The following is a 12,932-nucleotide window of genomic DNA, read 5'->3' as shown; positions in this document are numbered from 1 at the left end:
ACCTGCCTGGGCTTCTCTTTCCTGTCACGTCTGCCCTGCAGAGAGCCCAGGGCTGAAAGTGTGGCTCTGGGGCCATGCTCCCGGGGCCAAATCCCCCTCCACCACTTAGGAGCTGTGTGTCTAGGTAGGCTGCCTGTTCCCCACAAGCCCTGCCTTCCCCATCTGTAAGATGGAGGCAACAGTAGTGCCTGCCTCGTGCGAGGGGTGTGAGCAAACTGTTGGGACCCCTCTCCCCAGTCTAACAGGCGAATCTAGCAAGTGAGCTGCGTAGACTTGAAGTGAGTACAAAAATCCGTGCTGTGCTGTGAAGCAGCCATCCCACGGCTGCGTTAGAAAGAGCTGCAGCCCCACACCTCATGACTGAAGACGCTGCTGGACAGATCCACAGCAGGAAGAGATAAGGGTATCTCACTCTCTCACACCCCAGCCACATTTCTTAGAGACTGAGGGAATAATTAACAAGCCTGGTCCTTGCCTCCCTCCACACACAGATAACACCAACACTACAAGCCTTGTTTGATGTATAACCAAAAAGTTCTTGTTTATGTTACCTTTGAAGTATCTATTAGATGTGTAAACCCTTTCCCATACATACACTGCTTTGTTAAAAAAAAAGCATATAGAGGCTGGCCTGATGGTGTAGTGGTTAAGGTCCTGTGGTCCGCTTTGGGGGCCCAGGTTTCACCAGTTCAGATCCTGGGCACGGACCTACATACCACTCATCAAGCCGTGCTGAGGCAGCATCCCACACAGAAGAACTAGGACTTACAACTAGGATATACAGCTGTGTACGGGGGCTTTGGGGAGAAAAAAAAAAAGGCAGAGGAAGATCGGCAACAGATGTTAGCTCAGGGCAAATCTTTAAAAAAAAAAAGTATATAGACTGCGCTCAGGTCTGTAGCCCTTGGAGCAATTCCTCAGAATGGTCTGTTGGACTGTTTCCCGGGCCTCCAGCTCCTCACTTTGATTATTGAATAAGCTCCTTCATTTAATCTTCACCTGGACTCCATTTCAGTCAACAGCAGTCAATGCGACCATCCCTTCCAGCACAAGCCTGGAACGTGGTAAGCTGTTAATGTCACCATTCCCCCAGTTACTTCTATAAGGACTACGACACCCAGTGTTTGCAAAATGCTTTATTGTTCTTGCTGACACTAAAACTCACAGTTAGTCACCAGCGTCTTCAACTGGTACTCAGCTGTTTGCAACAGGCCTCCATTCTCCTGCCCCCCGCCAAGCACAGGAGATTGTAACTTAATCCTGTGATGGCCCATTCCACCCTGTGGTCCCCTTGCTTTTCTTGAAGGATGAGTGGCACTTGAATGTACTGAAATCAATTGTGATTGACAGGGAACACCCCGGCCTTTTTATATGATTTCAAGGATCCTCCTGTCCTTGACCTGATCCTTCTCAGTACACATGGGAAAACCAATGTCCAGAGAGGGACGGTATTGCCCCAATGTCACACAGCTGGTTTGCTGGGACGGAAGCCCCATCCAGACTCCCATTCCAGTGTTCCCTCCAAACCAGGATGAATTGATACTGGTATTGCTGACACGGGGCACTAGGCTTGGAAATTCGCTTCCTGGTGGAAATGTCTACTGGAATAATCTTCCTCCAGAGATTTGTGGTACTGGGCTGGGCGTCAGGGGCCCAGATTCTGGGCTTCCATCTGCCGCTAACATGCTGTGTGACCTTGGGAAAGTCAACCAACCTCTCTGGTCCTCAGTGCTAATCACTGATGAAAGGTGAGGGTAAGAACAAATGTTCTCCAAAGCACCCACGTCTTGCAATTGTGTGAAAAGAAACAATCCTCAGCATGTCAATGCTATTATTATTATTTGCGAAAGCCTCATTAGTCATCTAAACATGTGTGAATCCCTAGGTCCCGGCAGACAGATGGCCATAGTGCACGCTTGTCTTCCACCGTGGAGGCCTGCGGCCCTTCAGGAGGAATCTCCCCCCCGGGGGTGGGTCACTCTGCCGAGGAAGAGGATGTTCTCCGTGTTCTCCACAATGAGCATCAGAAAGGGCCTGTCGAACACCACCCTCAGGGGGCCCACTCGAGCCGACCTGAAGGCAAAGATCGCCCCAGTGGCTGCGGCCGCCTTGGTCCCCGACTCGTCCACCTCCACCACGGCTTTGTGCACCATCTGCAGGGGAGACACCAGACATCACCGAGCCACCAGGCGCTGGGAGAGGCCATCCCGGGAGATAGCAAAGCTTCTGCCTGCAGCATTGCCGTCAAACTCTCCGGCAGCTCATCCAAGAAGCAGGTGGGAAACGATACCATTGAACAGATGCTGTGCTCCAGGTGCTGCACGGAGCGGGGGGCTCACCTGTCTTTTATTGAATTCTCATGGCTTCTCACAGCAAGAGTGTGACTCTCCAATTTTAGAGAGGGAAAGGAGGCTCAGAGAGGTCCAGTAATTGTTGGAGGTCACACAGCTAGTGGGTGAAAGAGCTAAAACCCAATTCTTAGTTCTGATTGCTTAAGACAGGACTCCTTCCCCCTATACAGTGCCGGATGTGGCTTCCCATTGCACAAAGGATAAGACCCAAAGTGAAACCTTTGCTTCTTGAGAGAAGAGAGGAGAGAGAGAGAATATGGAATGAGGAATGGAACGAAATAGGACGGAATAGAATAGAACAGAACAGAATAGAGTAGGATACAATAATCTCTGGAAGCAGGTGCTCAGAAGCTTCTGGGCTCACCTCAGACACCTGGATGTTGGAGTGGTTGGTAAGGCCGCTCAGGTCAGCTTGGGAGGTGAAGACGTCACTGATTCCCAGTTTGGGGAGGATTTTTTCCAGCTGATAGGAGCCCTCAATGGAGAACTTGGGAAGGTAAAGCTCCAGCTGCCTAGAAAGAGAAAAGGACCTTTCTTAGACTCTCTTAGAGCATCCGCTCACTGAGTTCATATTCCTGCTGTCTCTCCTTGGCTTTGTAATTCTCCTCCAGACCTGTGCCTTGAGTGGAGCCCATCCTACTCTGGACTTGGACCTAGGCTGTCCCCAGAGGCCACTGCCCACTTGATGGCACCCTCAGGAAACCTGGTCACGTCTTCCAGCCCTGCTCCCTCCAGCTGGGCCAGCCCCAGGGTCTGGGACGTCCCATGATGCTTCTGGGCTTGGAAGCAGCTCCTGGGCTGGCTGAGTCTTTCCCACCCCCGCTGTGTGGCCCTCGGGAGACACGTGTCTCCCTGGGAGTGTGTAGGGTTAGGCTGGCCCAGTGTAGTCTCAATACCTCTTTATGAACGTCTTGAACCACTTCCTCAGGATTCTCTCATGCAGTCCGTTCTCCACCTGCCCCATCGTGCCCTCGTTGGGGAGAATGAACAAGGCAGTGGCATTCCCCTGGTAGGGGACCGCCACCACCTTGCAGGAGAGGTTTTGGTCCAGGAGGTAGTAATACCAATCCTCGCGTCTCATCATGGGCACCCGCACCGCCGTCTCCGAGGTCACATGGAAGTCCTGCTCTAGGGTGTTTCTGTAGTTGAAGCTTGTCTCCCACTGAGCTGAAGATTGAAATGGAAAAGAGAGAGAAATCGTCAGCTGTAGATGGAAAGCGTGGACAGGAAGCTCATTAAGCAGAGATCACCATCTTTAGAGCGGTCTGTGGTGGCAGCGACCCCCACACCCTGTGAACACGAAGGCAAGCCCTTTATAACCGTAGGGCACACTGGAACTTTTTGTGGGGCTTTCCTTCCACACTTGCAAAATAAGGAGGTTGGTTTTCAAGGCTTTGAAGGCCCTTAACCCCTAATGTTGTTTGTTTGAGTCTCTGATGTTACTTGAGGTCAAATACGCAACTGAAGAGGGTCAAACATACGGACAGTTGACAAAGTTACACTGTGTCTGGGTGACTTACACTGTTTTTCACTCTTTTCCCAATATTGGATTTTGATCTAGGCTGGGAGAGAGCTTTGCAAGGTTCCTGGAAATAGATAATTTTTCCTGCTTGGATGTCTTCACCTGTGTTTCCTGCTCTGTCTGCTCCCTATGGGACTTTTTGATCAAAGCAATGCAAGAAATTGTTTCTATCTTCTTAATGGTTGTCAAATATTAGCCTGTCCCAGTGCTCCACTCAGCTGATTTCACAGCTGTCCTCTGCAGCCTGGTGTAATGGGGAGGTGCTGGACCAGGGGACAAGACATCTTAGAATCCAAGCCTGATACTCACCATCTGTGACCATAAGAATGGGGGCAGGTGATTATCAATTTAACTATTTTCTTCCTTCCCTCCCCTCCCCCTCCTTACCCCTCCTTTCTCTTCCCACCCCCCTCCTCTCTCTCTCTTCTCCCCCTTTCATCCCCTTCCCGCCCCTCCCACTATTTTCCCCCCTTTCCTCCCCTCCCCTCCCCTCTCCACTTTCATCCCCTCCCCTCCACGTTGCTCTCCTCCCCTCCTCTCTTCATCCAGTCTGCCTTCCTCTCCTTCCCATCCTCAGCCAGGCCCCATGCAGGGCACTGAGGCGTTTGGCATCCAGAAGGAGAAGCAGACACAGGAGATGAGATGAGTAGGGATATTTGTAAGAAACGACAGGGAGATAAAGATGGAGAGCCGAGCTCTGGAGGAGGGAGAGGGCGCTATTAGAGAAACGGGCTCTTGTCCCTGGATTTCTCTGCTGAGGAAACAGCCCCTAGGAGGGAATGGGGGTGAGAGTCTAGGGGGCAGGGTTGCAGCCGGGAAATGCCACCAGAGGCCCTTCTAAGGTCCACACTTCTGGCCTGAGTAGCCATGGTGTCAGTTTCTTTGAGACCATGGCAATGATGAACTCATGCTTCAGAACCTGAGTGGAAGCTGTGGTTTCAGGTGTCCCCAGGCGCCCAAAGACAAGACCCAGCTGGTCCCCAGGGGATGAAACAGCATCCCGGGGTCTTTAGCCTCACCTTACCCAGTGAGAAGGCGCCCCCCCTTACCCACGGCTGTTTGTTGGCCTCACTCTCATCAACAGGCACCAGAAAGGACCAAGTTTACCCCCACTCCTTCGTGTGTGCGAGAATTGGATATTCTTTTGATAAAAGCAGTTGGAAGAAGAGAGAAGGTTCAGGCTTGAGCCCCAGGGTCTTACCTTTGAAGAAAATGTAATTCACCATAACCATGACCTCGGTGCTGTCCAGGTCCTTCACCAAGTCCACAATCTTGCCCTGAGTTTGCTTTGCCACGTAATCATTGATCTGCTTCTGGGCCCCTGCGGGGTCCCCAAAGTTGGTGGGGACAGTGTCTGCCAGGTACAGTGTCCTCACGGCACTCAGGAAGCTGTCCTGGATATGCACTGTGGGGCTGATGAATAGGGCATTGCCGAGGTTCAGCTGGAGGTCATCTCTGGGCCGGCCGAGCTCCCGGAGCAGCTGCTGGAAGGCGTTGTGGAGCTCCTCCTCCGTGCCCTCTTGGAGGTTGAGGCGCAGGCCCTGCAGGATCTGTGCCTTCGTGTTGGACCGAGCCCCCAGGGAGATCATGGCCAGGGTTGTGGAGATGCTCAGAGGAGAGAAGAAGATGTTTTGGTTGGGGGCAGCAGCCGCCAAGGCCCTGTAGAGGTCGAAGGCAAAGCCGTTGGTGCCGGGGGCCACCGTGGCAGCTGTGGATGGCAGCTCCTTGACTCTCTTCTTCGTCTCATGGGAGCGGTGGCGATGGAGGGTGGCCGCCGGCGGGCTGAGGAGCACCAGGCACAAGATCAGGCCGAGTTGCATGGTGGCTATCCTCGTTCTGAAAGGGAGGGTGGGAAGATGTTCTCAGAGAGGTGTGCAGCCAGCGTGTCTTCTCAGAGAGAAGATCGGGAGGAAGTGAGTAAGACCAACATTCCAGAGAGATGTCACGGCTCGACGTGCAGCATCAAGGGAAATGAACCGTAAAGCTGAAAGTGAGGGTTTAAGGAGGGCAGGAGGGGCTGGAGGTGAGAGATCTGGTGACGTGGACGTCTAACGGTGGGGAGAGGAAGGAGAAGGCAGAGGGGTGCAGACCCAAGGTGGGGACTGGCCACCGGGGCAAGAATCCTCCCCTCTCATCCGCATGGAGGTGCACGTCACAGGTGGGACGTGGAGCCGGAGGGCTCTCCCGTGTTCTGCCTGGTCAGCATCTCTAAGGTTACCGGGACTAGCAGTCTGCTTCTGCATGTGGCTCTAACCCTTGCTTTGCTCCTTGAGTGCAGCATTGGGCAAGGCCTCGTGGGGTTTCTATGAACTCAGACCGACTACCCCCGCTGCACCCCACAGCACTGCTGGACTAGTCCTTGTTCACTGAGCATCGACTGCAAGGCAGGCAGGGGGCCAGGCTCCTGAGAGGCATCAGTGAACACACGGATGCCAGTCGGCCCCTTCTCCTTCCCTCGGGGATGGCTCCAGGACCCTGCAAGGCCACCGTTGTCCCTCAGCAGAGCCACCTTTCCCTCCTGAGGAAGTTCTGCCCTCTTAATATGAGTACCTCAACTTCTCTCCTCTTCTGTGATGGGCCAAATCGTGTCCCCCAAATTCAAATGTGGAAGGTCCAACCCCATTTCCTCAGAACGTGACTGTGTCTGGAGAAAGGGTCTCTAAAGAGGTAATTAAGTTACAATGAGGTCACATGGGTGGGCCCGAATCCAATCTGACTGGTGTCCTTGTAAGAAGAGATCAGGACACAGACACACACAGAGGACCACGTGAGGACACAGGGAGGAGAGGATGGCCGTCTGTAAGCCACCGAGAGAGGCCTCGGAAGAAACCAGCCCTGCTGACACCTTGAGCTCAGACTTCCAGCCTCCAGAACTGAGAGACAATAAACATCCGGTGCTTGAACGCCCGGACTGTGGTACTCTGTCATAGCAGCCCGAGGGGACTAAGACATCTCCTCCTCCCATGCCCTAGACAGAGCCCTCACCTCTTGTCTCTGCATCTCTCAGGCGGGCCCACCATTCTGGCGTCGTCTTCCACCTGCGGTCCCCTCCCCCCTTTCCTCACATCCTCCTCTCCAACCAGAAACCCTTCCTGTGCCCGGGCATCCCAAAGACCTCCTTCCAGCCCCCTGTGAACAGTCCCAGCTCTGCAGCCCGGGCCCCTAGGTTCAAATCTCAGCCCCGCTATTTCCTCCACGTGTGATTTGGGGCAAGTCAGCTACACCCCGTGCCTCCGTCTCCCACCTGTACTACAGAGGCAGCGCAGCACCTGTACCAGGGAGGGCTGGGGGCTTTACGAGTCAACGTATGTGCATATGGAACAGTGCCCGGCACAGACCCGGTGCTGTGCAAGTGGGAGCTGTCAGTGTGGCAGCATCTGGCCAATGCCCGCCTGAGCCCCCCATTTCCCCAGCTGTACAATGGGGTACGGGCTTTCATGCACAGGTTCTCCTGGGAGCCTGACGGTGGCTGGGGAACTAATGCCCGGGTTGCTGACGGCCTGGCTCCTGAGGAAAGCTCTTACTCATAGCTTTCGCCCCTGCTGAGTATTCTCCCCTCACGGACACCATGTCCTGAGGTCCCCCAGCCCCAGGGTGAGCACTGCCACAGAGTCACGTGCCATAAGCAAAACTCCAAAGGGCTCCAAAGAGCTGCGTTGGACATTGCTTGCAGAGAGGCCCATGATGGAGGCGTGGGGAGGGACATGCATGCCAGCGAGCTTGGGAGTCAGGCCGACCTGGGCTGCGGTCCTGCCTTTGAGCGACATCAAATGACTTGAGCAGGTCCCGCTCACCACCCCAGCCTCCAAATTGCACCTGAGCCCACAAAGGAGGCTCATTTAGAATGTTCTAGCTACCCAGAACCGACTATAGCAGCCTCAGCAACCCCCATGCCCATGGGAGGCCCAGGCGCGTGGCCGGCACCCACAAGTGGATGCTGTGCGGTCTGACACATCTCAACTCCTTTAGCCTCGCCCCCACCCACAGAGGTAGGTTCTATCACTAGCTCTGTTTCACAGAGGAGTAATCTGAGGCTCAGAGAGGTCTAGTCACTTGCTAAGAGTGGCAAAGCTTGGGCTCAGACCCGGTTCTGCCCCTCAATGCCCACGCGCTAAACCACTGCACCATCGGCTTCCCCAGACCCCTGGTCCTCCATTTCCGTGCCACAACCTCCCGATTTGATATTCCCTGCCTCCGCAGCCCCTAATCTGCAGATAATTAAGAAACACAGTCTGGGCTTCCCATGCTTTTTGTTTTTCAAACAAAAACTCCCTTTTGGCTTCCACCTTGAGAGTTGCCTTCCTGGAGGTCTTTCAAGGATGTGGACGGATGGCTGAACCTCTGTGTCCTTTACACTAGTCTATTTTATGGCACGTGATGGTCCCTCCTGCAAAGTGTTAGAGCCATCAGATAATTACCTTGAAAGAAACCCTTTCAAACAGCAGCTACAGAGGCAGAGGGAGTTTCCTGCTTGGACGGAGCCCAGAGGCAGCGGACTGGGGAGCAGGAGGGAGAGTTCTGGCCTCCCAGCCTCCCATCCGTGCAGCCCTCCTGGTGACCTTGGGCAAGGCCCTTCTCCTCTCAGGCCTCAGTTTCTTCATAAACAACTGGAGGTCTGTGACACGTTGTGGCCAGTAATCTTCCTCCCTAACACTGTCTCCCTTAAACATCAGAAGTGGCCAGAGCCACTTCTCCAAGTGCCTACTCGATCTCCTGGACAGCAGCATCTCCTTGGAGGGGGCGTCAGCTTCACTTAGGCTCCCCCCGGGGTGCAGGTTGGAGACCTAGAAATCTTGCTCCTTTGGGGCCCACTCTCTCTCTCTTTTATTAAAGCCATCATTTATTAAGGACCCATTAGACACTCTATAAATATTACTCTAGTTCGTCTTTACCAAAAGTAAGCATAATTAACCCCATTCACAGCGGCATAAACTGAGGCTTAGTAAAATGAAATAGCTTGTCCCAGCCAGTGAGTGATGGAACCAGGATTAAAATCCAGATTCCTCGGACTGGTGTAACGCTGCCTCTTCGCTCCCTTTTATGGCCTCGACGAATGACAGCTTGTTCCTCCTCCCAGGTAGCTCCTGGTGCTTATCCCTGGGTGTCCCCCCACTGCTCACCTGTATTAGCTCACTTCTACTCCTCCACAGCAACATGGAGTTGGTATCATTATCATAATTGTACAGAAGAGGAAACAGAGGGTCAGAGAGCTCACTTCTGAGAAAGTAGAGGTCTCGGAGTGCTCATTCCAGGGTTTCTAGTTTTAAAGCACAGGCTTTGCCGGCACACTCCTGGGCCTCTGGTAGAAATACACACCTTTGACAGAGTTTTGTGCCAGCTTTGAGCTGGGATGAGCCTGCTTTAGGCCCTGGGAGCCTGGCACTCAGGAGAGCAGCCCCCACGGTGTGCCAGCCGAGCCTGGCCTGGCTGACTCCCCTGCTGGGCCCCCAACACAGGTGTTTCTGCCCAAATGCCCCAACCTGTCAGAGGGACGAGAGCAGCTCAATCAAAGGCGTCTGGTGCCCCAGGGCAAAGCGACGTGAGGCGGCAGGGCATGGGCAGTCATCCCACTGATCCCCAACATCCACGGACCAAAATCTGCTGACGTTTATCCTGGACGTTAGGCAACAGAGTCCTAGCGGGTCGACTTTGGACTCAGTTGTGGGAGGTGCACAGCTGAGGAGGGTCTGTCCACTATCTGCTGATTACAAGAGGAGATGTCAGTCTGCGAGCCCCGACAGAGAGGGAGTAACAAATGCACAGCTTCCCCAGATCCTAAAGACGCAGGGGCAGAGCATCCCGGGAGCAGGGGCCTAGGGAACTTTCCTAACCCTCCGCCCCATCTCCAGAACGTCGGCAACACTTGTCTCTAAAATGTGTCTTCAGTCTGCCTGCCTCTCCCCATTTTCCCTGCCACCATCCTAATGGGAGCCCCTTCTGTCTTTCGCCTGGACCACCCCACTGTTCCTCCTGCCCCCAAGAGCCGTTCTATATACGGTGTCTGGAGGAATCTCCTTGAACCACAAATATGGTCACAGCGCTCGCCTGCCTAAGAACATCATTGCTGCCCACTCCTTTGGGATAAGATCTAACTGATTTGTGCAATAACCCATGAGGTTCCATGTGGTCTGGCTCTGCCCAGCTCTGTCCAGCTCTGTCAGGCTCTCTCCGGCCTCATCCTGACCTGGTCTGCCCTCACTCACACGTCCTCTGAACACACTCCTTTTTTCAATTCCTCCAACGCGCTGAGTCCTGTCTGAGCCCTGGGCCTTTGCACATTCTGCTCTTTCGGCTGGAAATGTCTCTCCGCCTTTCTCACCAAGGCCAGCTTCTCTGTGGCTTCAGGCCTCTGCTTAACTGTCATTTCTTGGGGATACCCTGTTGATACTTGCCCTCCACCCCCCCATCCACTGTTATCTCTCTAGCGGCCCCTTGATTGTTTCTCTCATGGCTGCATCAATGACAGAAGCGCAATTACAAGTGCGTTTGTTGTTGACTACTTTTGTTCCAGCCTCTCTCTCCGCCACTAGAACATGTGGTCATAACAGAGAGGATCCTCCTCTGGGCTGCCCCTGGCTGTGAGACTTCCAAGTCAAGGACGAGATGTCCAGTCACCTTTGTGGAATAAACCAATGAACGAATGAATGAATGGGCCTCTGTCTCCTCCTCTGTAATTCAGAGGTGTCAGACCACACGCTGGACCGAGTCGTGGAAACGAGCCAGGCTGGGCACCTAGAGCTGAGCTCTCCCGGCCCCGGGGCTAACTTGTCAGTTGACCTTGAATAACTCCCCTGCTGCTGCTCAGCTTCCGTTTCTTTCTTTAAAACCACTTTATTGAGGTATGACTGACTACAAAAAGCCATTCATATTTAACACATATAACCTGATGAGTTTGGGGCTGCATACACACCCATGAAACCGTCCACACCATCAACACATCCACCACCATCTTTCCTCCACCCGCCCGCCCTCCTTATTCCTCATGCTGTGGTTTCCGATCTGTGAATGGATGAGGATGTTGGCCCAGCAGAGCAGTTTCCCTTTTATTGTTTTAGTTCTTGCCAAAGGCCCCACCCTTAGAAAAACTGAACATTCCACTCATTTTATGCCTACATTTTGTTTATTTAACAAACAGCCCAAAGGCATCTGGTGCCCCAGCGGCCATTGTGACCACTCTGGGTGGCAGCTCCTGGACAGGGCCACCTTGTCACAGGGAAGCATTTCATTTGATCATTTTTCCTGATTGCCAAGGGTCCGAGATTCCAGGCACAGAAAACCATCAAGCTATGGTTTACCAAATGCCTCCTGGGTCCCAGATATTTTGTCCACACTCCCTTATTTCAGGGTTTCTCAACCTCGGCACTGGTGGCATTTGGAGCCGGATCTTTCATAGTTGTGGGGCTGTCCTGTGCATCAGACGACTGTTAATAGCATCCCTGGTCTCTGGATGCCATTAGCAGCTGTCCTCCAGTTGTGACAACTAAAAAGGTCTCCAGACATTGGCAGATGAGCCCTCAGGATACACCCGAGTGAGAGCCCTCACCTAATTTAATCCTTACGGTCACCCCCGTGCAGAGGTCACACCACGCATGTAATAAGGTGCATTTTACCTATAAGGAAACGGAGGCTCAGCCAGATTTAGTGTCATGCCCAAGGTCACGCAGCCAGCGGGCTCTCTGTTGCCACAGAGGCCCTGGCTCCTTCTGCACCCATGTGGAGAGTTTTCCTGTTCACACTGGGGCACCTCCAAAGCTTTTAAGCCCTCCAAACCCCAGAGCTCCACAGTCCCCTCCTCGCCTTCCTCGCACGCCCTCAAGCCCACAGGCCTGCCGTCATGGGGCCTGTACTTACGCTGTCCCGTGGCCGAGCGTGCACACCGTGGACGTGACAGTCCCTCGGGCTCAATAAAGGGCAGACGGCTGGCTGGACTGGAGCCAGTGTTTGTCACTGACCACGGCGGGCCCTGACTCCACCTCTTCCCCGGCTCCGCCCAGCCTGCCCGGTCCGTCCTGGCCCGCAGGCTCCCAGCCAACAGGCAGGCTGCCGCAGAGTCCCTGGAGCTCCCTGCCCGCAAGCCCACACAGACCACCATGTGCCTGCACAGCACCGGCCCCCACCAGCTACCCACATTCCAGCCACAGGAAAAGGGACACCCTCCGGCAAACCTACCTTTCTCCTGGCTGGTCCCTTTGCTTCCTGCAGCCGATTTGCCATAGATCTGAGGGAGTGGGGCATGAGCCCAAGACCCCCACAGGCCTACGTGCTTCCAGAATTCAGGGACCCCAGCAGTCAGATTCCGGAGGGAATCAGCGGGAGTGAGAGAGCGTCACGACAGCCTAGATGAAGGGTCCTTGTATGCAACCTCCTCATTGCGCCGTAACGGAACTGAGGCTCAGGAAGATGAGGGAATGTTTCAGAGTTGTGGGTCCCACTGGGGACAAAGTGGGGCTGAGTGCCCAGGTCACTGACTTCAAGGCCAGTGCTCCTTGCTTAGAAAAGGTCCGTGTCTAGGATTTCTAAGGACTCAGCTGGACTGTCCTTTTCTATCTTGAAATTGGGGCTCCCAATCTCAGCCCCACACTTTGAAGAGTATTTCCCACTGGTACAGGGTGCTGGTACCGGGTGCCGGCTCAAGCCTTGTTTCGTTCCCAAGGTCCCATGCCTGGGCTTCTAATTCCAGGATGTGCTGTGTGTGGTCACTGCCCAGAAGGTGGTGTGGGTGAGGTGGGGTGTGGAGCTGGTGGAGGACACAGAGGGCCTGGCATTACCCCAGGAAAGCGACCTTGATGCCCATCCAGTGGGGTCCCTCTAGAACCACTGAGACATTTCGCTTCCCTCTCCATGATTTGGGGCCCAGTTGTGGCCCGTTATCTCTGCTCATCCTGACAACCACCCTACAAGGGGCATGCTGAGCTCCTTCCCAGTCTAGAGACAAACACAGTTACAAGCAGGCATGAGCGCTCACTCTGCTCACTGGCCTCGAAATGCGTCAGAAGGCAGGCACCAGTAGCCCTGTCGATCACTGAGAAGACAGAAGTAGAGAGAGGTGAGGCAATCAG

At 54.1% G+C, this 12,932-nt stretch overlaps 1 protein-coding gene across 2 annotated transcripts; it reads right to left on the bottom strand.

Moving 5' to 3' along the window:
- Nucleotides 1–1,121: 1,121 nt before the first annotated feature.
- On the bottom strand, nucleotides 1,122–11,965 carry SERPINA5 (serpin family A member 5). Of its 2 annotated transcripts, none has more exons than XM_001495976.6 (5): nucleotides 11,725–11,965; nucleotides 5,075–5,709; nucleotides 3,248–3,518; nucleotides 2,716–2,863; nucleotides 1,122–2,153 (listed from the first exon to the last, which is right to left on the bottom strand). In XM_001495976.6, the coding sequence occupies exons 2-5, from the start codon at nucleotides 5,691–5,693 to the stop codon at nucleotides 1,947–1,949; spliced, it is 1,245 nt and encodes a 414-aa protein (XP_001496026.3). In that variant the 5' UTR covers nucleotides 5,694–5,709; nucleotides 11,725–11,965; the 3' UTR covers nucleotides 1,122–1,946. The 2 variants fall into 2 exon arrangements, with proteins under 2 accessions (XP_001496026.3, XP_070105986.1); XM_070249885.1 differs by lacking the exon at nucleotides 11,725–11,965 and adding an exon at nucleotides 9,354–9,595.
- Nucleotides 11,966–12,932: the final 967 nt, after the last annotated feature.

Source organism: Equus caballus, chromosome 24, assembly GCF_041296265.1.
Source record: "Equus caballus isolate H_3958 breed thoroughbred chromosome 24, TB-T2T, whole genome shotgun sequence".
Lineage (NCBI taxonomy): Eukaryota > Metazoa > Chordata > Mammalia > Perissodactyla > Equidae > Equus > Equus caballus.
The sequence above is the reverse complement of the archived record's forward strand: the minus strand, read 5'-3'. Positions and strand labels throughout refer to the sequence as shown.

Coding starts and splice junctions, on each gene's coding strand:
- SERPINA5 (XM_001495976.6), bottom strand. CDS start 5,693: ATGCAACTCGGCCTGATCTTGTGCCTGGTGCTCCTCAGCCCGCCGGCG. Junction 2,864..3,247: donor TTCAAGACGTTCATAAAGAG/GTATTGAGACTA, acceptor TTCTCTTTCTAG/GCAGCTGGAGCTTTACCTTC. Junction 2,154..2,715: donor CCAACATCCAGGTGTCTGAG/GTGAGCCCAGAA, acceptor TCTCCCCTGCAG/ATGGTGCACAAAGCCGTGGT.